Here is a 23488-nt window from a genome sequence, read left to right on the forward strand (position 1 = left end):
TTCTGATCTCACAGCTTCCCAACCTGCCTGACTGGCCTGAGTACTTCCAGGAAGACAGACCTGGACTAGGCCTGAGGTTTATCAGTTCAGTCCTTCCCCACCAACACTGACTTGCTCCTTTTTCTCTTGGGCCAAATCTGCTTCCTCCTTGACACAGATCCCCCTCCATTAATGAACATCCCCTGCATCATGGGAGTGTAATTGTGCCCATTGTGCAAGAGAGACAGGACCAGAGAGGGCAGGAGCTGGGCCTGCAGCCCCACAGCAGGTAAGTGGACAGATTGTGGGTTGACTTGTCTTGCCCCATAGTCATACATACACTTAAATCATAGGGAGCTTTTCTGTTGCTTCCCTTTCCAGGCCAGTATCTCCCTGAGAACAGCAGTCCTGATGCATCTACCCACCCTAATTAGGGATTCTAGATCCTACATTCAGGTCCTGGGAGGAGCCTAGATGGAAGCAGAGCTGGCAGCTGGCCAGGAACTGAATGGGAATCTGGTGGCCTTTCCCTAAACCCCATGCTCTGTTGAGGATGCTCCCATTGCTTTAAGAATCCACTGCTGCACTATCAGGACAGTCTGAGCTATAGCCCAACCTGCCCTGGGGTCCCAGTCACAGAGCTAGTCCATCTTGTGGTGGGGGAGAAAAACCTATATAATGCAAACCTTTCAATGAGAACAAGATTAAAAATATGAGCCCTTCCTTTTAACCACGGAAATGATCTCCTGGTAAAAGGAACAAGAGCATGAAGGGGAGGAAGGCAAGCTGCAGAACACTCTGAACACCATTGACTAGGACTAGTGTCCTCTAGGAGGAAGGGCAGAGCAGGCCTTAGGATGCTCCAAGCTGTCCACACGGAGAAGGGAGGGGGGAGTTCTGAGTGATACCAGGAATGGGGGGGCTAAGCCACCCAAAGAGGCCTGTGACCCCCTCGGGTGTAAATGTTTTAGCCTCTGTAGCTCCTCTGCAGTCTCTGAGTCCTTCTCAATCACGCAGATGTGATGCCCCCTGCTGGCAAAATTGGGTATTACTGTAATGTGGACAGTCAATGGTTGAGCTGTGCCTGGTGACATCAAGACCTCACCATGGGACCAACACTTCAGACATACTTCCCTGAAGAAAAGGGAAAGGTCACTCTAAGCAGAAAGCTCATGTTTGGACCTGCACTCACCCTGGACCATAGACATCCAGAACAGGAAATGGAGGTGGTGTAAGATGTGGTTGGATGACAGTCAGGGTGAGGGCTGCAAGCTGAAGACAGAGAGCAGAGGCCACAGTAAGATGGAAATAGTGTGCCTTGTAACAAGGAGGAGAAAGGAGAGGAAGATCAGGAAAGAACTGTGCGCAGGCCTGCTGAGAACACAAAAGACACCCAGGGCTTCAGTTTCTTCATGTGTACACTGGTGGTAAAAGTACAGTTGACATCATAGAGTTGGTGTGAGAAAAGTATGATTAGTGTGAAGTGATTAGCCAGTGTCTAGCACAAAGTAACTCTGAGGTAAATGCTGAGGCGTTATTATTGTTATTATTACAAGAATCACCCAATCTCAATTAACTGGTGACATGCTGTTCTCCCCCACAGGATGGACACCTTGTTCCCTTAAAGGTTAAGCCCCATCTGTCTCCTTCTGTGGCCTCAGTGTGGAAACAATGGCAGTCACCACAGAGGCCTGGTGAGGGAGAGGGTGTTTGATAGGCAGAATAGTAGCCCCCAAAAGATGTCCACATCCTAAACCACAGAATGTGGAATATCTCATCTAACATGACAAAAGGGACTTTGCAGATGTGATTAAATTTAAGCATTTTGAGATGGGAAGATTATCCTGGGCCCAATGTAGTCACATGGGTCCTTATAAATGAAAGGAGAGAGTAACTTGATGAAAGAAAGACAACTCACTATTGCTGGCTTTGAAGATAGAGGAAAGGGGCACCAGCCAGATCTTCGGGCAGCGTCTAGAAGCCAGAAAAGGCAAATGAGTGATTTTTTCCCCCAGACCCTCCAGAAGAAACTCAGCCCTGCCCACAGCTGGTGAAATGTCTAACTCCAGAACTGGAAGATAATACATTTGTGTTGTTTTTTCAATTGTACTTTTCCATTACCATTTATCCCCTTTATACCCTCTTCCACCTCCACCTACCCCTTCCCCCTCCGTAGTCACAACACTGTTGAGACCTCTTCTTTTTTGCTTAATCCCTCCACCTTTCAAAACCCCCACATTTGTGTTGTTTTAAGCTTGTAAATTTGTTACATTATCAATATGAAACTACCCCATGTCCTCCCAACTCTACTTCTTTTCTTCCTCTCAGGCCCCCATTTCTGTAAGAAACGCAAGTACTGTGACCCCTACAAGATAGTGTCCCTATCCCTTCTGTCAGCCTCTGAGACTGGGGAGACTGAGGAGGGTGCAGGTCCCCTGGGGTGGGTGTGTGGGACTCAGTGCCCCTCAACGGGGCAATCTGGGAAGGGGCATGGGGAACGAGGAGGCCCCCATCCCACACATTATCCACTTTTACAATACATACACTTAAGTTCAGGGACAGGGTGTTATGGCTAATAGTGATTGTAGGAGTTCTATAGGGGGCTGATGACAGCTGACATTCACTCAACAATTGCTCCGTGCCTGGCACTGACCTAGGTGACTGATGTGCTGTCTCATTCAATCCCCAACATAACCCTGTGAGAAGCAAAGTACAACACAGACAGCTTAAGTAATTTTCCCATCATGTGACATAGTGGCAATTTAATCCTGGACTGTATCATTCCAGAGCCCCTCCTCTTGCCCACCCTGCTATACTGCCAGGACTACTAGATCACTCAAATGTGTTCATGAGTGAAAGCCATTATATGTTTTCCCCAAAGCTTGGTGGGCATTAGCTCACTTTTATGAATGAGGAGCTGAGGTCTGGAGGGGACAGGTAACTTGCTCATGGTCACAAAACCAGGACTTGGGGTTCTGACTTTTAAATGAGATCTGCCAGGTTCTAAAACCACATATGAATGAGGTCCAAGGGGAGATGAACCCCATCTAAGGACAAAATGCCAGATCCTATTCATCCTGTGAGAGGTGGGGATGTCCCCACGCCATGGCTGGTATCAGAAGACACAAGACAAACAATTCCCCAAAACATGACTTCCATACACAGACCTGAGGGAGCCTCAGTAACTTCAGGACTAAAGGCAAGACCCTGACCCCAAGGGAGGTTCTCAAGGAAGTAGGCCACCCACACTTTGTGGTCTAGACAAGGAAACTGGGGTTGCCCAGAGCCTGTGTGGAGGAGTCCCAGAGAGCCACATTACTCCCACTTCTCACTACCTATTGTTTTAGTTGTGGGTTGTTTGTTTTGTTTTGGTTTTTGCCTGAGAAATGTGCATGTTAATGAATATTAATGAGTTGCATACCCATGAACAACCACCCTGGTCAAACAGACCATTATCAACATTCCAGAAGTCCCCTGGGTCCCTTCCCAATCACATCCCTCCCTCCCCCAGAAGTAAACACTATCATGACTTGGTGATAATCATTTCCTTGCTTTTCTTTATAATTTTACCACAAGTAATAGATTTGTTTGGCTTGTTTTTGAACTTTGTGTAAATGGCTCATACAGTGTGAAATCATTTGTGTTTGGCTTCTTTTGCTCAATATCATGTCTGTGCAATTCATCCAGGCTATTCCATGTAGTTGTAGATCTTTCATTTTCATTGTACAATATTCCAATCTGTGAATATATAATTTATTTATATACTTATTGGCACATCTGGGTTTTCTATTTGTAGTTTTTAATATATTCTAGGTCTGAGCCTTTCATCACTCGTGTTTCAATTATCTTCTCCCAACTTGTGTTTTCACTTTATGGTGTTTTTTTGGTCAATAGACATTCTCAATTTTAATGTAATTAAATGTTTTATAATTTTCATTTATGGTTAGTGTTTTTGTGCCTTCTTTAAGAAAAACTTTTCTACCATTGAGCATATGAAGGTATTCTACCATATTAAATTCTTAAAGCTCCCTGGGTTTTGCCTTTCACATTTAGGTTTTGAATCCACCTAGAATTATTTTTGTGTTGTGAGGTAGAGATCCAATTTCTTTTTTTTTTCAATTTGGATAACCGGTTCTATTTATGGAAAGTCCAATCATCCCCCTCTGGCCTCACAGTACTTCCTTGGCCTCCTATTCTCTGTCTCCTTAAGAATGGGCCTGTTTCTGAGACCACTGTTCTTTCACTAGTATATTTGTCAATCCTTGCAGAAGTATTAAACCATCTTAATTGCTATACTTTTATAATAAGTATGGGTGCCCTGGCTGGTTGGCACTTAGACATTAATTTAAGAGTTAACTTGCTATTAATACACACACACAAAAAGAATCATTGGAATCACAACTGGAATTGCACTGAACCTGCACAACAGTTTAGAGGGAACTAATAGCTTAACAACATTGACTCTTCTTCCATTTGATAAACATGTCTATTTATTTAGTCTTTTTTAATGCCTTTCAAGGCTTTCTTTTTTCCAAAGAGATCTTTCTCCCTTTTGTTAATTTCTAAGTAGTTCATAAATGGAATCTTTATTAAAATGTTTCTTTGTTGTTGGCATATAAAAGCAATGGATTTTTAAATATGAATTTCATATCAAAAATATTTTAAAGTTCTTAATAATGCTAATAATTTATCCATGGATTATTTTTTATTTTCTACAAAACAATGGTATCATCTACAAATAATGACAATTCTGTTCATTCCCAATCTTTAAATATTTTCTTTTCCTTGACTTATTGTGCTTGCTAGGACTTCCACTACAATGCTGAGTAGAAATGGTGACAGCAAGCGTGCTTGTCACATTCCAAATGTCAGAGTTCTTAACATTTCACTTCTAATTACATAGTTTATTGTAAATTTTTGTAGGTATCCTTTATGGTAAGAAATTTTATTCAGCTAACTTGTTAAGGTTCTTTAAATCATGAATAGATGTCAAATTTTATCTAACCCTTTCTCTACATCTATTGAGATAATTGTGGTTTTTCTCATTTGATTTGCTAATGGGGCAAATTATGCTGATTGAGTTCAAATGTTAAACCACAGTGCAGTTTTGGAATAAATCCAACTTGGTCATATTATACGTTTTTAATATACACATGGTCCCCAACTTATGATGGCTTGACTTACAATTTTTCAACTTCACAGTGATGTGAAATCAATACACATTCAATAGAAACTGTTCCCCAGGCTAACGATATGCAGTAAAATAATCTCTTGTGATGCTGGGCAACAGCAGTGAGCTGAAGCTCCCAGTCAGCTACAAAATCACAAAAATAAACAACCAATAGGCTACAGTGTTTTGTATTGCCATCATTTTTTGGATATTTTGTTTTGTGTTTTCACATTCCTTCATGTTTACAAAACACCCATCTCTGTCTTCTATTTCTGGCGAGAAACGGGAGGCAATTACTCTTGAGGTGAAACTCATGATAATTGCCCAACTGTAGGCTAATGCAGTGTTCTGGGCACATTTAAGGCAGGCTAGGTTAAGCTATATTTGGTAGGTTATGATACTCTCAACTTATGATGGGTTTATTGGGAAATAACCCCGATATAAGTTGAAGAGCATCTGTATTAGACTTAGGTAATGCTATAGACTGAATATTCCTATCCCTTCCAAATTCATATATTGAAACCTAGTCTGTAATATGATGGTATTAGGAGGTGAAGCCTTTGGGAGATGATTAGGTCATGAGGGTATAGCCGTCGTGAATGGAATTAGTGCCCTTATAAAAGAGACTCCAGAGACTGACTAACTCCCCTCATTCTATGAGGACACAGCGAGAAGGCTATGAACCACTAAGTTAGCCCTCACAATACACCAAAATTGCCAGCACCTTATCTTGACTTCCACGCCTCAGAAACTGTGAGAAATAAATGTTTGTTGTTTATTAGCCACATAGTCTATGTTATTTTGTTAAAGCATCCTGAACAGACTCAGACAGGTAGTTATCACTTGGTTTAAAATATTTGCATTTGTCCTGGCTGGTGTAGCTCAGTGGATTTAGTGCCAGCCTGTGAACCAAAGGGTTACTGGTTTGATTCCCAGTCAGGACACATGCCTGTGTTGCAGGCCAGGTCTCCCGGTTGAGGGTGCTCGAGAGGCAACAACACACTGATGTTTCTCTCCCTCTCTTTTTCCCTCTCTTTCCCTAAAAATAAATAAAATCTTTTTAAAAAATATTTGCATCTATTTTCTTGAGATTGTTCTGTGATATTTGTTTTTCATTCATCAAGTTTTAGTGTCAGGGTTATATCAGCCCCATGAAATGAATTAGGAATGCTCCTTTTTTTCTATACTCTGCTTTTGTAAAATCGAAATTATTTGTTCATTGAGTGTTTCACCAGTGAACCCATCTGGGCCCACAGTTTCTGTATGGAAAGCTCTTTGGCTACAGGTTCTGTTACTTAATAGGACTACTCGAGATTACTCTTTTTTCTGGACAATTTTGGCAAGATATTTGTCTGTAGTAATTTGTCCATTTTATCTAATTTCTCCATACAATTAGTATAAAGTTGCCTTTTTGAACATTGATCAAATTACCACATTGATGGAAGGACACCCACACATGTCTAGATTTTGATATTTGACAAAGTCAGAATATCCTCATTGAAAGATAGGTGAAATATTGGTGTGCTAATTTGTTTTCACTAGTGGTTTTCCATTTCCAGACCTCTGAAATGCCATTCCTTCTAACTGGACTGCCCTCTCTTCCCCTTCATTATCTGGTGGATTCTTTCTCATTTTTTAAAATTCACCTCAGGCACCATGTCTTCTAAGGCTTCCAGATTCTCCACACTAGGATATGTATCTGTCCTTGGGCCCCCACAGCCCACAGCATCCATCCCTGTTAATGGACTAACCACACTCGACTGAAATTCTTTCTCTGTGTCTGTCTTCCCCATACACTGTGAGTTCCTTCATGTGCCTTCAGAGCAGAGCAGAGGTGGTCGGTCAATACTTGCGGAACTGAACTGAATTTATAACCACTGAATGATCAACTAAGTTCTCTAGCCATCTCTTTATATTTCCCCACATATATTTGTTTGTTACTTAATTTATTTTATTCAATGGGTATTGGCTGAGCAACTATCATGTGCCAAAAACTCTTTTAGAAGAGCAGCTGGTGAGCAAACAGGAAAACTAGGAAAGCGTGGTGAACTGGAAACCAAGGATTTCAGAGTTTTTGATTTGCATGTCGCAAATATATCTATCCTTTCTTTCAAAGCTTCTGGATCTCCTGTTTTGAGTAAGAAATGCAATGTCTGTGGATAGCAACAACTCTGGTATGAATTTTTCACTCTTCTGTCCTTTCTGGGGCCTTCCCAATCCTGGGGACAGAGGAGCCTCCCTGATGATGAAAGCCTGTTTTTTAAAGTAACTTCAAAACTTTGTGGCTGATTCACAACCAATATCCCACATCTACAGCTGACCACATCCACCACTGAAACCACGTGTGTGACACAAAACCATTATGTGGCTGCCACTTTCCCTCCCTCCTTGACAGAATGTGGAAATGACCAAAGGACATGCCCCCCAGAGACCACTAGACCACATGTATTAGGACAATAAGGTAAGTCAAGGACATACTGAAGCATCAGCAGACATCACTATGTCCCATGTCCCACTCCCCACTGTAGTCCTCCCATATGACCACCCTGCACATTCATTCCTGAACAGAACACTGCACAGCAAGACACATCATTTCTCATAGAGCTCTATTGTGGCATATAATAATAGGTACTCTATATAAATTAAATTAAAAATAAAGCTCCAGCAGGTTGCACAGGTTGGCTGTTAATAAATATATCTCTGGGTAATTGTGCCCCAAGACCAGCTCACGACCACTCTCCCTCATCCAGAGAATTATACAAAAATAAATACAGGCTGGGGGGGGCAGGGAGAAGGGAGGACATGCCCAGTTCCATTCTGAAAGTTTTCATTCCCACTATCCACCCGTCCCCAGTTCCACTCCATTTGTATCACACAGGAGCCCTGTGCTGACTGGAGGGTTCAGGGGTGAGGAGGCCTCTCTCCAACTGAACATTCTCAGAAGCAAAGGACACCCTCATTGTACAGGCCACACGTCCCATCTGAACTCTCTGGGGGTGGTGCAGGAGCTACCCCTCCCCAGACCCCAGAGAGGGGGCCGCTTGTTATTACTGGTCCCACAAGCAGGTCCTACGAAAACCAGGCCAGAGAGAGGCACAGCGCAAGCACCAGGAGGGACATACCACTGTTCAGAGCCACAGGGACCACCACCAGGCCAGCCAGGACCCCCAGAGTCTGGGTCAATGGCCCCCAGAGCTGGGGAGGCAAAATACACACACATTCTGCAGGGACTGTTAGGGTGGGAGACCTCTTTGGGGACTCAAGCCTTGGGCCTGAACCCTCTTTATCCTGGGAGTTTACTTGGGGCCCAGCCAGGCTGGAAGGACAGAATTCAGCCTCGGAGGTGCCAAGGAGAGTGAGATTTTGCCCCTGCAGGACAGGAACAGCTGGCTCATTGCCAGATACAGGAACCAAGCTGTCTGTCCTCTTAGTGGTGAACTCCATTGGGGCTTCTGTCCCTCCCGGGAACCTGGTCACCCCAGGTATCACCCTATTCATGTGCAAAGAGTCAGTGTCCTTGCACATCCTCTCCTCTGGAGCCCCAGTGAACTGACCCTCTGTACCTAGAACCACAGGGTTGTCACATCCGGAGCCCTCTGCCCACGGGAGCCACACATCTCCCATAGTGGCTACCACGGAATGGGCCCCAGAGAGAATTTCTGGAGGCGAGTCCTTGGGGGTGCCCCCTTCTGGACTGGAGGGTATCATGGAGAGCCCCTCTTCGCCCTCCCCCTCCTCATCAGCGTCCTCGGTGTCCTTGATGAGCTCTACACCACGCCCCAGGCGGGCGTAGTGTAGTGTGATCTCCTCTGCCAGGGCACTGTTCAGAGCCCGCTCAGGGCCAGGCCACTTCAAGATCAGGTCGCGGTCCGTGAGTATGCCCAGGGGATGGCTGGGGGACCCTCCATCTGTGGAGCCCTCCCCACTACTTCCTGCCCCACCTGCAGCCACAGCAGCCCGCAGGCGGCTCAGGTGGGACAGATAGAGCTGCTCCAGCTCCTGGTCAATGGTGTCCTCGCCAAGCAGCTCCTCCAACCCACTCATGACCTCCAAACCCCCAGAGGGCTCGTCCGTAATAGCCCCTACCATGGGGTCCTTTCGGCCCCCTCCATTCTCACTCGATACTTCCCACGCAGCCTCCACCTGTTGTTGACTAGATTCCAGGAGAGGCCCAGCTGCCCCCTCACTTGCATCTGGCCCAGAGGCCTGGTCCCTGGGGGAGCCACCCAGGCCACAGAGAAAGGAGGAGGGGGGAATCCTGATGGCAGGTGGCTGGGGAACCTCTCTGAAAGCCACAGGCAGACTGCTTCTGAGGATTTCACCTTCCTCTGGGGATTTGCCAGTCACTGTAACTTCAGAAACCTGCAGCCATGGGGGGTGGGGGTGGGGGGTGGGGCGGGAGGGGAGAAAAAGGGAAGGAAATGAAGCAGAGGAGGGAATGAAACAAGGAGAGATGGTGAGAACTAGTAACAGCCCACACCCAGTCCCATAGGTGCTTCCAGATTTAAAAAAAAAAAAAAAAAAAAAAAAACCTCCTTAAAGAGGCTTCTGTAATTCTCTAAATTCCAAAGACTACACCATCCATATTGAAATAAAAAATGAGATGACATGAAAGAAGGCTTCCTCCAGATGACAAAGCTGAAATGAATGGCTGTCAGTAAATACTGTTGGTTGGCTTCTAAAACATATCCAGAACAGCCACATTAATTTATGTATTTTTTCTTCTAAAAAATTATTCCTAGCTCCGTCTTTTGACAAGGCCTAGAAACAATGACCAACCTAGTAGCAACGAGCATATCTGGTGCCCAGATCTAAATATCATTCTCTGCTAAAAGGAACCAGGGTTTCTTAAATAAATGGCTGTTTCCAGGTTTGGGGCAGGTAAAGTACCAGATGAGTCTGGGGCATACTGCCACACCAGAATGTGAAGAAGTGCTCAAATACTGATGGGTATGTGTAAAAAGGACTCTGGAGCCAATCTAAATAAGCTTCCAGTGGCCAGAGGCAGTTCAACTTAAGCATCAAAAATATAAGGGCAATAGATTGAAACTCATCGAATATGGGTTAATAATGGTATACGGAAACCAAAACTCCTTTACTTGATCACCTTTGGAGAAGTTGATTTCTTCTGAAAACTGGTAAACAAAAAAGGGAAAAATTAAGTATTTATACATCTTTTTCTATACAAACTATGTACCTTCAAGGTACACACTTCAAAGTAACCAGACAACTGATGTGAGAAACTTTTTCTTTAGAGAAGAATTCCAGCTAATAAATGAAGTGGGGATAAGAGAATTAAACAAAATCAATTCTATTTAAATTAATTTAATAATAATAGATTATATCTAATAAATTAATTTAATAAAATCAATAGCTTAATCATTAAATTTAATAATAGATTATAATAATTAAATAGAATTAATAAATTAATAAAAAAATTAAGTAAGAAATGTGTTTCCACACAGATTCAATCAGCCAAATCCAGACTGTGTGAAACTCAACAGGAAAAACAAGCTTTCTTGAACAAGCAAATTGCAAGAAAAGTGAGGGAGATTTAAAAACCTAAGGTGATCCATCAACCAAATGCAATGTGTTGACCTTGTTTGAATCCTAAAACATTTATGAGATAAGGAAATTTGAACACTGACCAAATATTTGATGGTATTAAGGAATTACTGTTAATTTTCTGAAGTATGATGGTGGCACTGTGTTTTTTTTAAGGCTTATTAATTGTATGAGATACAAACAGAAGTATTTATGGATGGGAGAATGTCTAGATTTCTTTTCTACAATCTACTTCCCTCACAGCAGCCAGAGGGAGTCTATTAAATCCTAACTCAGACTATGGCCCTTCCTGGCTCATGACTGTCCTGTGACTCCCTTGTCACTCAGAGTAGAAGCCAAAGTCTTCTCCGTGGTCCATAAGGCCCTATATAATCTGTCCCTATCATCTCTCCAACCTCACTTCCTCCTGCTCCCTCACTCACTGCTCCTCACTGTTCCTCACACACATTAGTCAAGGTACTGCTCCCGGACTTTGCACTTACGTGGGATGTTCTTACCCTAGTTATTCACATGGCTCACTCTCTTACTTTCTTCAGATTTTTGCCCAAATCTCACTTACCACTAAGGCCTCCCCTGGCCACTCTAAAATCTAAAGTTGCAAACTTGTCACATACATACCCCCCTCATTTGTTCTCTTGTTTTCTCTGCCCCCTCTTTCTCTCCCCCTCTCTCCCTCTCCCTATCTCCTTTTTCCTTAGCACTCATCATCATCTAAAGCACCATGTATTTTTCTGTTATTCTGTTTTGTTATGGCTCACTCCACTAAAATGTAAGGAAGTCCCATGAAGATAGCATTTTTGGCCACTACTATATTCCTAGCATCTCTACCAGTGCTTTGCACAGAGCAAGCACTCAGTATATATTTGCTAAGTTCACAAATGACATTAGGAAAAACCCAGGTACATAACTGTATTCTACACGTCCACCTTAAAGTTCTGATATGGGGGGTCTCCCTCTAACCTAGGGTGGACCCAGACCAAGTCAGCACCCACCACCCAGCCTCCCATCAGGCTGTCCATTCAGAGGCTTCCAGGGCCTGCTTACCTGAAGTGTCATCTGTGGCCATGGACGGAGAGGGGTGGGGGCCACCAGGGGACCCACTGACTCCTGGACATCAGGACTCTCTACTGGAGAGAAGAGAAGGGCAATGTTGGGGTGAGACAGGTGTACAAGCAGGCCAGGCTTGGGTAAAAAAATTTGTTCTAGCCAATAGGCTGTTTTGCCTCTGAAGCTTTCTGTGACAGTCTAAGGCAGAGGAACCTCTTAATTTGTATAGAAAGGAAAGGGGGAGGAAGAAATAAATGGTAAATGTAAGCCAAAACTCCTACCACTTGCCAACTGCTTACCCACAGCAGGGGTATTATCATCCATGTTCTTCATCCTCAGCTCTTCCTCGTTAGGCCTGTGGGGCAGAGGAGAGAATACATGGATCTGACACCCTGAGAAGCCAGTTATGCCATCCACCAGCAGCTTCTGAGCCTGACATCTGCTGTTTTCTCTTCTGCTGCCTCCTTCTATCTGGATTATAAAAGTCCTACACATTCATTGTAAAAAATTTACAAAATACAGGAAAACATAAAGCAATAAAGGGTGACATTAGCGAGAGACAACCACCATTACCATTTTAGAAAATTTCATTCCAGACATTCTAGTGTTTAGATTCTGCAGATATCATTTCACAGCTGGTTTTGTCCATCTAACAGTAAGAAGCTCCATTATATACTTCTGTAAACATTTGAAATGGCTGCTTCCTACTCCTATTATATGGGCTCACCATAAGGCATGTAACCATTCCCATCCTACTGAGCAGCTAGGTTGTTTCCTGTTTTACTTTCACAAAGCAGGCTTCAGCAAAAATCACTGGGTATAGCTTTATGAAGAACTTGGATCATTTCTTTACGGTATCTTCCTGGCTATGGAGGAACCCACCTTTTCCAAAAAAAAAAAAAAAAAAAAGGACAGGTGAGGACTGTGAGGCGCAAGAAGCAGCAAAAAGGAGAAAGTGGCTGGAGAATAGGAAAGAGATCCGCAGAAAAAGAAGTAACCCAGGGTCATAGAGGCCTGGGTCCCACTACCAACCCTCCACCCATTGCCTGGCAAGGCACCTAACCTCCCTGAGCCTCAACCCCTCACCTTAAAACAGAGCACAGGGGATCCAGGATGTGCACACCAAGAACAGGGCAGTCAAGAGAAATGAGGACATCAAGCCAGACACCAGTGCCTGGCACAGATGAGAGGCTGAATCAACTGTAGATATTTGTTGGTCTTGATCTTCCTTCACCAGGCAAATGAAACCCCAAAGTCTGAGTGGCATAAGCCAAATGTATATCAGCCAGTCCCTGCCAGGGATGCAGTCCTGAGGATCACAGGGAAATCACTGTTCTGGTTCTCACCAATAAGTATCAAATGCTTAGAGATTAAGGCAGTGAGGGAAGCATTAGTTGAAACGTGCAGAGAACTGACGTGAGCTCAGGTAACTTGATGATGTTGACATTTCTGAAAATGGTTGCAATTTTTTTGAAAACACGTAATCACAATTACCTTTACAGAAATAGAATATCACAGTAGTTACTATGGTGTTAGGCACTGTACCAAGTGTTCCACACACACTATTAATTAAATCCTCAAAGCCACCCTGATATAGGTACTTTTAATCCTCTGAAGTAGGCAATGTTTTTTAAAGATTTTATTTATTCATTTATTTATTTTACAGAGAGGGAAAGGGAGGGAGAAAGAGAGGGAGCAAAAAAATTAATGGGTTGCCTCACCCGCGTGCCCCAAAGGGGGACCAAACCCACAACCCAGGCATGTGCCCCAATCAGGAATTGAACTGGTGACCTTTCATTTTGTAGAATGATGCCAAACCAACTGAACCATACCGGTCAGGGCAGAAGTAGGCAGTATTATTATCATCTTAAGGATGATGAAATGGAAGCTGAGTAAATGGCTCAAGGTCAGTGGCAAGGATCAAAACCCAGGCCTTCCTTCTCCTAAATCTGCTCTCAACCAACAAACTGCTGCTACTTGAAGGAGGAAGACTGAGGTCTCACTCCAACCCCATCTCCATTCCTTCCCAGGAGTAGTTTGAGGAAAACAGCAATAACAGACAAGATCCCTACCTCCTCCTTCTTTCAGGCTTTTCTTTAGACCTGCCTTTTGTCCACATACTCATTCCCAGCTTCCCTGCCTTCATAGGACATGTGGCTAGGAAACCACCAGACACAGAAGCAGCTGCAAGAACTTTTTATTAGCACCCTGGGGGAGGAAACTTGAACCATATACATGAATCTAGAGCCTGGAAGCTCTGGAAGGAACTGTCTGTCTTTCTCCATCAACCAGGGCTCATGAGCCCCACCAGAGGTCTTTGTGTGAGAATATCACAGGGCCTGGAGTGGGTGACACCAGAAGCCTAGCCATCAACTCCTGCCCATCGTGGATAAGAAAGGGGATTTCAGAACAAACCAGGTGGTACTGCACCAGTCCACTCAGGGGCTCTAAAATCCAGATCTTTGGATTTGTGGCCCAACACAACTTCTGCTAACTTCTTTTGTTGATGTAGTCTTACATTAAAGAAAATATCATCTTCCTAGATCTTCTGAAGAAAGCCCCTTCAAGAAGACCCACAGACAGAGAGAAAGGCAGCCCTCCCTCCCCGATGTCCCCTGCCATCTGGCCCAGAGCTGACATACATGACAATCTGGCTTTTAAAAACCACTCCAGCGTCCTAGATGTATGTGAAAGAAAGGGTGGGGGGAGGGAGGTCAAGACAGAGCCAACCAGCAGGAAAACAACTCCAAAGTTCAGTTGAAGAAAGAAGAGAGAAAAGTACAACAAATACAAAACAAATCCTTCAGCCTCCAAAGCATCTCTTCCATACCCAAGGAGGGTGCGAGGAGGGGCAACATCCAAATATCAGGTCAAGCAATTCATCCAGCCCCAAGATCCATAAAGTAGGCAAAAGTACACAGGTCACTCCCTACCCCTGAAGTCAGAGATGAAAACAGGAGGCACAAGCACCTATTGTTCACCTCCTCCACCATGGGCCATTTTCATTGATATACCACGTCATTTGAAGACCTTCACATCTATCTTTCAAAGCAACACCCTTCCCTTTCTACAAATGTAAAAAGTGAGGCTCAAGAACCATGTCTCTACATTCACTAACTGCATACCACACTGATAATACCCAAAGGGGGCTCCATTTTGAAGTGTTTGAAACTCTGAGCTTAAAAAAAAAAAAGGAAAATCTAAATATCCTTGAAACTGTCTTTCACAGTAAACATTCAAGGGCAGCTATGACTTTAATCACGAGGATGGTGAGAGAAAGGGAGTACCGATGTATACTGACTCACTCATCAGTAACAGAGAAGAAGAATTCTTAGAAAAATGGAGGGGGGAAAGATTAAGAACAAAACTACCTCCAGTGTGCTTACTAATTTTTGAGAAGTAAACCTGCTCTTTTGGCACCAGCCCCACAAATTCCACATGGTTATCTCCTGAAGGGCAATGGGCAATAGTAGGCTGGAGCACACAGGCCTCAGGACATTTGGGACACACATCCTTCGGTTGCTCACAAACACTAGCCAAGACAGTGTAGCCCAGAAAGGGGTCTGCGCGCCAGTTGTCTGGGCTAGAAAAACTCTTCCTGCCATCAGGAAATTCAATGGCCGCTGACCTCAGATGACACCCAGAGAAACCAGGGGGTGAGATTTCAGAAAGAGGTGCCATCAGCCCCAGCCTGGGCCAGCCAAAACAGAAAAAGTGAATCTCCAGTCAGAGTGAGTGGGGACCGACAACCCCCATGGGAAAAAAAGCAAAGCAGACTTTCAGAGCACTCCCATCACTGCTATCACCACCACCCATGTCCTCCGTGAGCACCCCCAACGCTCATGTTTTCAAAGAACTTGGCCAGCCCAAAGTGGGTCATGCAATGAAACCCAAAGGGAAACTCAGCAGACCCCACCTCTCGTGCAGTCAACCTGAAGATAAGGCTGACTATAGGGGGAGGGGGGGGACGAGACAGGTGGCTTCAGAATTCAGAAACCTGCCCTGTGATACTTGGAATCCCAGTTACCCTGAGCCATCTGCTTTCTGAAAAGCACAGGGTTTGAAGGCGCCTGTGAAAGCCACCAAGTTATGTGGGGCATTGCTCTCTTTCCCAGCTAGTGTCAGTGTCAATTGGGATTTCAGGACAATCCAGCAGGGTAGAGGGAAGAGAGTTTATTGTGCTGTGAGCTTCTTTACAGCAGTAACTTCATTCCACCATGACCCACAAGAAATACATTGTACATCATAATCCAGCACACCCCATGCATGTGTGAATACATATACATACTTAACTGAGAAACTTACCTTTAGTACATTGTGATGCACTGATTATCCCCTATGCTATTTTTTAAGTGTTTGTTGGAATCTAGTAAATTGACTTCACCTCTTAACCAAGGGTCATGACATGTAATTTTGAATAAACCCAACTCTGCCACCTACCAGCTGTGTGACCTAAACCTCTCTATGCCTCAGTTTCTTCATCTGTGAAGAGGGAATAATAGTAATACCTACCTCAGAGAGCTACACTGAGGAAGTATGGAAAAATCGCCTATGAAGTGCTTAACAGTAATCTCCACTTTCCCACTGAGGGAAACTGAGGCTCTAAAAAGGAAAGTAACTTGCCCAGCATTGCCCAGCTGGTAAGACAACATCAACTAACCTGATACAGCAGATGAAAACTGGGCCACTAGAGCAGGACTGCCCCAGCACAGATCCCAGCTCTGCCACGTTTGTAGCATGTGGCCTCGGTACCACGTCCTTAACTATGTTGCCCTACTAGTTTTCTGTGGAATAAAAGAGGATCACATTTACACTAAGTCCTCACTCTCTAGACAACTAAAGATGACCCCTGGCCAATGCTGTTTGACTTTGATTGTTCTGGTTTCCCCTAAGGCTACCAACTTGGTAAGTAGGTTGTGTTCCCATCCATTCAGTACAGGTGCACCTAAAAAATCATTGAGGCCTTACTGTGCATCCGCCCAGTGACAGATCCTGGAGACACAATGGTGAGCAAACCAGACTAGGAAGCTTACAATTTACTGTGAAGGAAGACATTTAAAAAAAAAATACTCACACTCATTCTTTCAACAAACATTTATTGAGTACCTGTTAAGTGCCAGGCACCATGGCAGGCCCTGCAGGAATACAGAGGTGAATAAAAACGGACCATGTCCCTACCCCTCACGGAGCTTACAGTCTAGCAGGGCAGAGAGGGTCATCCAATAATCCCCTAATGAAGGTCTAACTACAAACTGAGGTCAGTGCCTTCTGAAAAGGAAGGAATGTCCTAGAACAAGGGGACCCTGGCCCACACTGCAGGTCAGGGAGTGCTTAGGATGCTTAGGAGGAAAACAAGCAAGGGAGGAGTAGAGGAGTGAGAAGCTGCTCAGAACACTTTGCAGGAAGTAATGAATTCAGCCTTGAACAAGAAGGAGTTTGAGGCATCTTTGTGACATCAGCCAAGTGGAGGCATTGAGTTTGAATATATGAGGCTAAAAGAAAGAGCAAAGAAAAAGAGGAGGACCAGGGAGTTAAGAGGAAAAGCAGCAGAGTGAGATCCCAAGGCAAGGGAATAAAGCATTTTAAATAGGAATGCTTAACCACTTAAGAAGAAAACCAAAAACCCACCTATGGAATCTGAGATGCAGTGGGCTGAAGCAAGTGGAAAAACAAGTGTAGGCAACTCTTTAGAGGGGGGTCGAAAATGAAGGGGAGGATGATTAGATGCTGGTCAAGAACAGTGTGAACAGAAGTGGGACCAAAGGACAGATTTTTAAGGCAGCAGACATGCTAGCATGTATAAAGGCCAATAGCGGATCAGGTAAGGAGAGCAGTGAAAAGCTGCTGGGAAAGAAAGAGAAACTGATTATGTCAGGTTCTGGAGCAAATGGAAGAGAATGGAATCCAGAGAATAAGTGGAGGAACTGGCACGAGGGGAGACAAAGCCCCCTACTACCCTGTAACACAAAGGAGAGAAATCAATTTTCAGGCATGGGGGCTGCAAGTTGTGGGGAGTTCCACTCTCATGGCTTCCATTTGTTTTTTTGTTTGTTTGTTTTTGTATTTTTTGAAGCAGGAAGTAAAGTCTGAAGGTAAAGAACATTTGAAAGAAACACATCATGGAGGAGATAAGAATGGATCATAAAAACAGAACTGCCAGGCAGGGTGGAAAATGATTCTGAATTTGTGATGACACTCATCTGCTCTCCTACACAACATTCTCTAACAGGGCTTGCCTGCTGGGCATTATGAAAAAAATCGGGACCTGAGGACATTGGAATGAACAGGCCTCCTGGAGGAAGCACTCTTAGAACTGAAGGATCAAAACAAGGAGACTTCAAGGGGCACAGGACCAACATTCCTGGTGACGAAAGCAGTATGGACAAAGGCCCTGATGCAAGAAGGGGCAAGAATCCTTGGAAAGATCATCGTGATAGGAGCTCAGAAGGCAGAGGGCAGCATGAGATGAGGCTAGCAGCCAGAGGCCAGACTGGGGGAAAGGGCAGGAGGTGCCTGAAGGCCATGCTAAGGCTTTCTTGGTCTTTGTCTTTAATAATACGACACCTCCTAAGGGTGTTGAACCAAGGCAGATCAGGAGAGCTCCTCCCCACACCAACCCTGGGACTTTGGACTTGGGGAACCTCAGTTTGCTCCTGTGGGAGGGGGGAGATAAACCAGTCTATCTCACACCAGAACATTGAAAGGATTTAGATGACTCTGAATATTCAAAGGATTAGATGACACTTTGCATGCAAATAGCCAAGTGCCTAGACCTCTTCCAAATCTCAAATGACAAGCCCTCTACCTGTCCCTTTCCACCCAGTTCCACCACAAGCCCTCTGACTTCTCAGTGCCAGTCTGCATCTTTATCCTTGTACGAACCTAGGACTGTGCCCAGCACATAGTAGGCCCTCAATAAATGCTTGCTGATGGATCATCTCTAAGCCGAGGGTTATCAAAAGCCTGGTCAAGCAACTCAGGGAATGCAGCCATTTCAGTTTCTGAGCTGTACCCCAATGGCTACCATCAACTTCTCTTGTGCTTCCATGTGGCTGCACCTGGTGCACAGTGGGCCTGCAGTCATCACTTCCTGAATGGGAAGACCTCTACAACAGGGCTCCAGCAGGTTAAGGCTATCTTCTGAGATCCTCCACCATTTCCAAGAGGAGTGAGTCTCAGGGGGCAGCTGTTCTTCAACAGCGCTCCAAGTCATCGGCAGCACACAAGTTTTAAAACAATAATAAGTTGAAATGTACTCACCAAGAAAGCCACCAACCTACAAAGAAAATCTTATCGCTGATCTTGCAATGAGCACCAACCTCCCTTTGCAAGAGCTGAGATCAAAAGATAAAGAAGCTATCAAAAAGCCATCTGCCCACTTAAAATAATATCACAAGTCATGTTAGGAACCACAGACCTGGGGCCAGATACCAAAACAATTGTCTGAACGGGCTGTTTCAATTTCTCCTTAAAACCACCCATGTATTTTAAAAGAAAAACACCCTCTCCACCCACCTTGGCCCTGCGAGCTTTTGATTTCTCTGTTCCCTTCCTTTCACACTCTAAAATGACCAAATTCCATTACCCAAACTGTTGCGTCTTACAGACAGGGCTCCCATGACAGCTGGCCAGGGTGATGACTTAGGAAAAGGTGATTGTGGGACACTGGAACAGCTCAATATCTTGGATCTGGGTAGTGGTTACACAGGGCATAGATATGTAAAAACCCATTGAGCCCTACACTTAAAATCAGTACACTTTAGGTAGTTATCCCTCAATAAAGCAAAAAACAAAAACAAACAAAACCGGAAGAGCAAAGCATAATATGCTGGGAATACCAGGAGCAAAATGCAGAATTTGCCGAGTCCTATCAGGCCTTCAAGAGAAACCACTTTAAAAAAAAAATTGCCCCGGTCCCTTCACTCACTAGCTGAGTGAAACTGAACAAACTGGCTTACCTCTCTGAGCTACCGCTTTCCCCCTCTATTAAATGGGCATAACCATAGCACCTATAGCACACAGCATGCACAGTAACAGGACTCAGAAGAGAATGGACTCAAAGCTCTCAGCACAGATATTAGTACATGCTGGCCACTGTTATCTTTTGCAGCTACTACCAAGCTTCAGTTACCTTGCCAATGTTTGCTGCATCCAATCCAACCATAGTGACTGTCATTCTCCTTTAGCAGATGAAAATACTGAGGCAAGGACACACAGCTGGTGACAGGTAAAGCACAGTTTGGGAGGAGAATCCAGGGAACTGTATGTGTGATTAAGTACTAACACTAGCTAACCCCTGTATGGCACTACTATGAGCCAGGCTAGACTCTGAGTGCTTTTACTCACCTCCTGCGAAGTAGGTATAATTATTTGTTTTACAGATGAGAGACACAATACAGTTGGCCAAGGTTACAAGGCCAATATAATGGCAGATCTGGGATTTGAATTAAGTACTGATGCCAGAATCTATACTCATAATTAACACTGTAAGGAAAGCCTTAGTGCCTGCCCCTTTAGACTAAGTTTCAGGTTACTATGGGTCTCATAGGTCAGCAAGTGGGTGCTTGCCTGTTTGCTTAAGTACCCAGGCACAGCTGCCCACCAACTGAGCTAGGTCATTCTGAACAACCCATAGCATAGGATGCACGAACATCTTGCATCCAGAGGCTTTTGATCCAGCATATACAAGGTCCAAAAAGCACTTTCCCATTCCCATTTCCAGTCTTCTCATGACCAGGGAAATGTATGTATTTCCCACACGTGCATGAAGGATCAACTTATCCCAGACTAGACTTAGGTGACCCCCAAAGAATCAGGCCTATCTGCTAGAACTTGAAGAATTCAAAGCTTGATAAGAGAAAACCTAGGAGAATCTTGTATCAGGGCTTTTGGGGGTTAACCGGCTCTTTTTACCAGGTGGCATGGCAAAAACAAAAGACAAGAGCTTCAAGTACAGTCCCATCTCATTCTGCCTCTGCCATAGCCAATGCTTCTCTGTGTGAAGATGGGCTCAGCCACTCATCTCCACAGGAGGCCTCAGACTTGATTAGAGCATAACAGTAAAGAGAGGGCACAGGCTTCAAGGTTAATCATGGCCAAAACGGAAAGGCCAGGCACCATCACTTTCTCTCTCTGGAGCCCTGGTTTCCTGCTCTGTCAAATGGGGGTCAGATTCCCTGCCCCATAACTAGCAAGACCCCTCCTCCACAGTTCTCTCCACTCCATCACATGGCCTATCATTCACACCAAGTTTACGCCTACCCCAGGACCTTTGCACTTGCTGTTCTCGCTGCCTAGAACACCCTTGCTCCCATATGTGTACACAACTGCTCTTCTTTATCATTCAGGACTGTTTAAATGGCACCTCCTCAGAAAAGTCCTCCCTGTTTCCTTTTCTACACTCTCTTCCTCCGTATCTGTGCATAATTCTTATCATCATCCAGGACTCACCTTCTCAAAAGCCCTCCCTGAATATCCTAAGACAGGCATTCCCTCCCAAACTTTCTCCCCTTACTCAATTTTACTTTCCTCTCAGCAGCTAACCTTATCCCTATATTCCTTATCTGCTTGCTTGTTTTTTCCAACTGTCTCCCATAGGAACCTGTATGATCCTTGAGGGCAGGAAAGATGTCTTGTTAGGGATTTACAGTGGAATTCAATAAATGAATGAGTAAAATCCCAGCAATACAGAGCCTAGCACATGTTCGGCCTCCATTACTCTTTGACTGGCTGACTGAATGTGCCCTCCTCCCTGTTCTGGAAAGCAGGACCGAGAGGTTCCTGGGTCAGGATGCTTGTCTTCCATCCTAGACACAGCCCTGCGTTGGCGGAGGTGGCGCTGGCAGACATTACCTGCGCCTCACTGGCTTCATGCAGCTCTTCAGCTGCCTGGCCTCAGCCTCCACGGGCCCCTGGGACTCGGGCTGTGGCTCCAGCTGTGGCAGCTGCTGCTGCTGGGGCAGCCCTTCAGCATCAGTGGGTGTGGGGGCGGGTGCGATCCGGAGCAGGACTGTGTAGTTGCGGCCGTGGTTGTTAGCCCAGAAAGTGCCCTCGGGGGTCTCATAGCGCACCACGAAGTCCAGGCGCGCCCCATCGCCCGCCCCCTCAGCAAAGGGCAGCTGGAAGGCAAAGCGGTCGGTGCAGCCGCCGTCGTCGGGCGAGGATGCGGACGCCTGGCCGGAGACCAGGCCAAGGCCCGGATCCAGGATGGGATCTCCTGTTCCTGGTCCTCCCGCTCCTGCCCCCGGCGGGCTGCGCGGGACGTAGCGCGCTGGGTGGTCGCAGAAGGAAGCCCAGCCGTCGTGTGAGGCCCGCACGTGCACCGCCTTCTCAAAGGAGCGGTTCAGCACGCGCACCAACCCGCGCAGCACAGGTGGGCGCCCCCCCGGCACCCACACCCCGGCACCCCCGGGGACCGCTCCGGGAGGCGGCAGCAACGCCTCTAGCTCCACCATGACGCGCCCCAAGCGCTCCAGACGGCCCGGTGCAGGCGGCAGCGAAAATGTGGGCACCAAGTAAAAACCCCCGCCAGTGGGGACGGGGCACAGCGGTGCGGGCTCGGGGCAAGCCTCCTCTTCCTCCTCCCCTTCATCCCCATCCTCGCCATCGTCGTCCTCGTGAGCCCCGCCGCCATCGCCATCTTGCCCGGCCACCGCCGCCATCTTGCCCGCCCCGGGCCCGCCCCACGGCCGGTAGCGGCGCAGCTGCGCCAGCGGCAGCCCCAGGGCCTCATCGGCGAACAGCACCCTCCGCGGGGCCACCGCTGCCTCGACAGAGGTGCGGGGCTCGCCCGCGGCCGGCGAAGGGGGCGCAGGAGGCCGCAGCGGGGGCTCCACAGGGGCCGTGCGCGCCATATCGGCGGCGGCCGGCACCGACGGCACCGGCGGCGGTACCGGCGGGGGCAGGGCCTGAAGAGGCTAGCAGCCAATGGGAAGGCCCGAGAGGGGGCGGGGGCGGCTCTCGCGGGCCGTAAGCAGCTAGATGAAGACAGGTGTATCAGACAGCCAATGGGGAGCCGCACATTGGTGATGGAGGCGGTGTATCGAGTGGAGGAGAAGCACGTAGCCAATAGAAAAGCCCGAGAGTGGGCGGTGTAGGAGGCGGGAGAGGAATCAATGGAGAAACCTGAATAGGGTGGTGTAGGGTCTGAGATAGAGAAGTGGGACAGCTAATGAGGAAGTATGAGCGGCATTGGCATCGAGACGGCGGGGAAAATAGAATGGCTACAAGCGATGGGGGCCGCAGGCAGCGAACAGAGAGGTCCAAAGAGCAGGAGATCCCAGTTGCGTAGGCAGGTAGTGGGATCCAAGCTAGAGACAGAGAACAACCAATGGGGAGTCACGCGCCGAAGGCGTAGAGACGGGGTGACGATAATGGCCAATGGGGGTTCTTGTGAGCGTGCACAAGTCTTCAAGGGGCGGAGCCAGGGCGGAACTAGCCAATATGGAGGCTACAAGAAGCCTGGGAGGCGGTGTGAGAGTGCCTAAGTGGGAGGGGCAGAACCAATGAGGGTGGGTGGTGAAGGAGGGAGCAAGGAAGAGAGATGGCAGATAGCCAGTAGGGGAGCCAGAGCTAGGTGGAACCCTCAAAGGGCAGTGTAAAGTGACACCGGGGAAAGACGTGAAAGAGCAGAGCCAACCGGAGTGTTATAGGTGGTGTGAAGGAGATGAGTAAATAGAGAAGCCAGAGAAGAGGATAGTGCATAGGAGTCTGTGGGCTGTAAGGTAG

General features: G+C 46.2%; 1 protein-coding gene across 2 annotated transcripts; it reads right to left on the minus strand.

The window, feature by feature from the left end:
- Positions 1–7768: 7768 nt before the first annotated feature.
- PPP1R3F (protein phosphatase 1 regulatory subunit 3F) lies at positions 7769–22636 on the minus strand. 2 transcript variants are annotated; one of them, XM_054566427.1, is made up of 4 exons: positions 21614–22636; positions 12061–12116; positions 11759–11838; positions 7769–9511 (listed from the first exon to the last, which is right to left on the minus strand). In XM_054566427.1, exons 1-4 carry the CDS (start codon positions 22612–22614, stop codon positions 8219–8221), a joined length of 2430 nt encoding a protein of 809 aa, XP_054422402.1. In that variant the 5' UTR covers positions 22615–22636; the 3' UTR covers positions 7769–8218. The 2 variants fall into 2 exon arrangements, with proteins under 2 accessions (XP_054422402.1, XP_054422401.1); XM_054566426.1 differs by having other exon boundaries at positions 11759–11841.
- Between the last annotated feature and the right edge of the window lie 852 nt (positions 22637–23488).

This window comes from Pteronotus mesoamericanus, unplaced genomic scaffold (assembly GCF_021234165.1).
Source record: "Pteronotus mesoamericanus isolate MK-2021 breed Mesoamerican mustached bat unplaced genomic scaffold, CSHL_Meso_final contig_173, whole genome shotgun sequence".
Taxonomy (NCBI): Eukaryota; Metazoa; Chordata; class Mammalia; order Chiroptera; family Mormoopidae; genus Pteronotus; species Pteronotus mesoamericanus.

Bases quoted from the DNA above. Each gene is read 5' to 3' on its own strand.
- PPP1R3F (XM_054566426.1), bottom strand. From the start codon at position 22,614: ATGGCGCGCACGGCCCCTGTGGAGCCCCCGCTGCGGCCTCCTGCGCCC. The intron at 11,842-12,060 runs GTAAGCAGTTGG...TCTTCTCTCCAG, and splicing joins TGATAATACCCCTGCTGTGG to TAGAGAGTCCTGATGTCCAG. The intron at 9,512-11,758 runs GTAAGCAGGCCC...CCATGGCTGCAG, and splicing joins GGCCACAGATGACACTTCAG to GTTTCTGAAGTTACAGTGAC.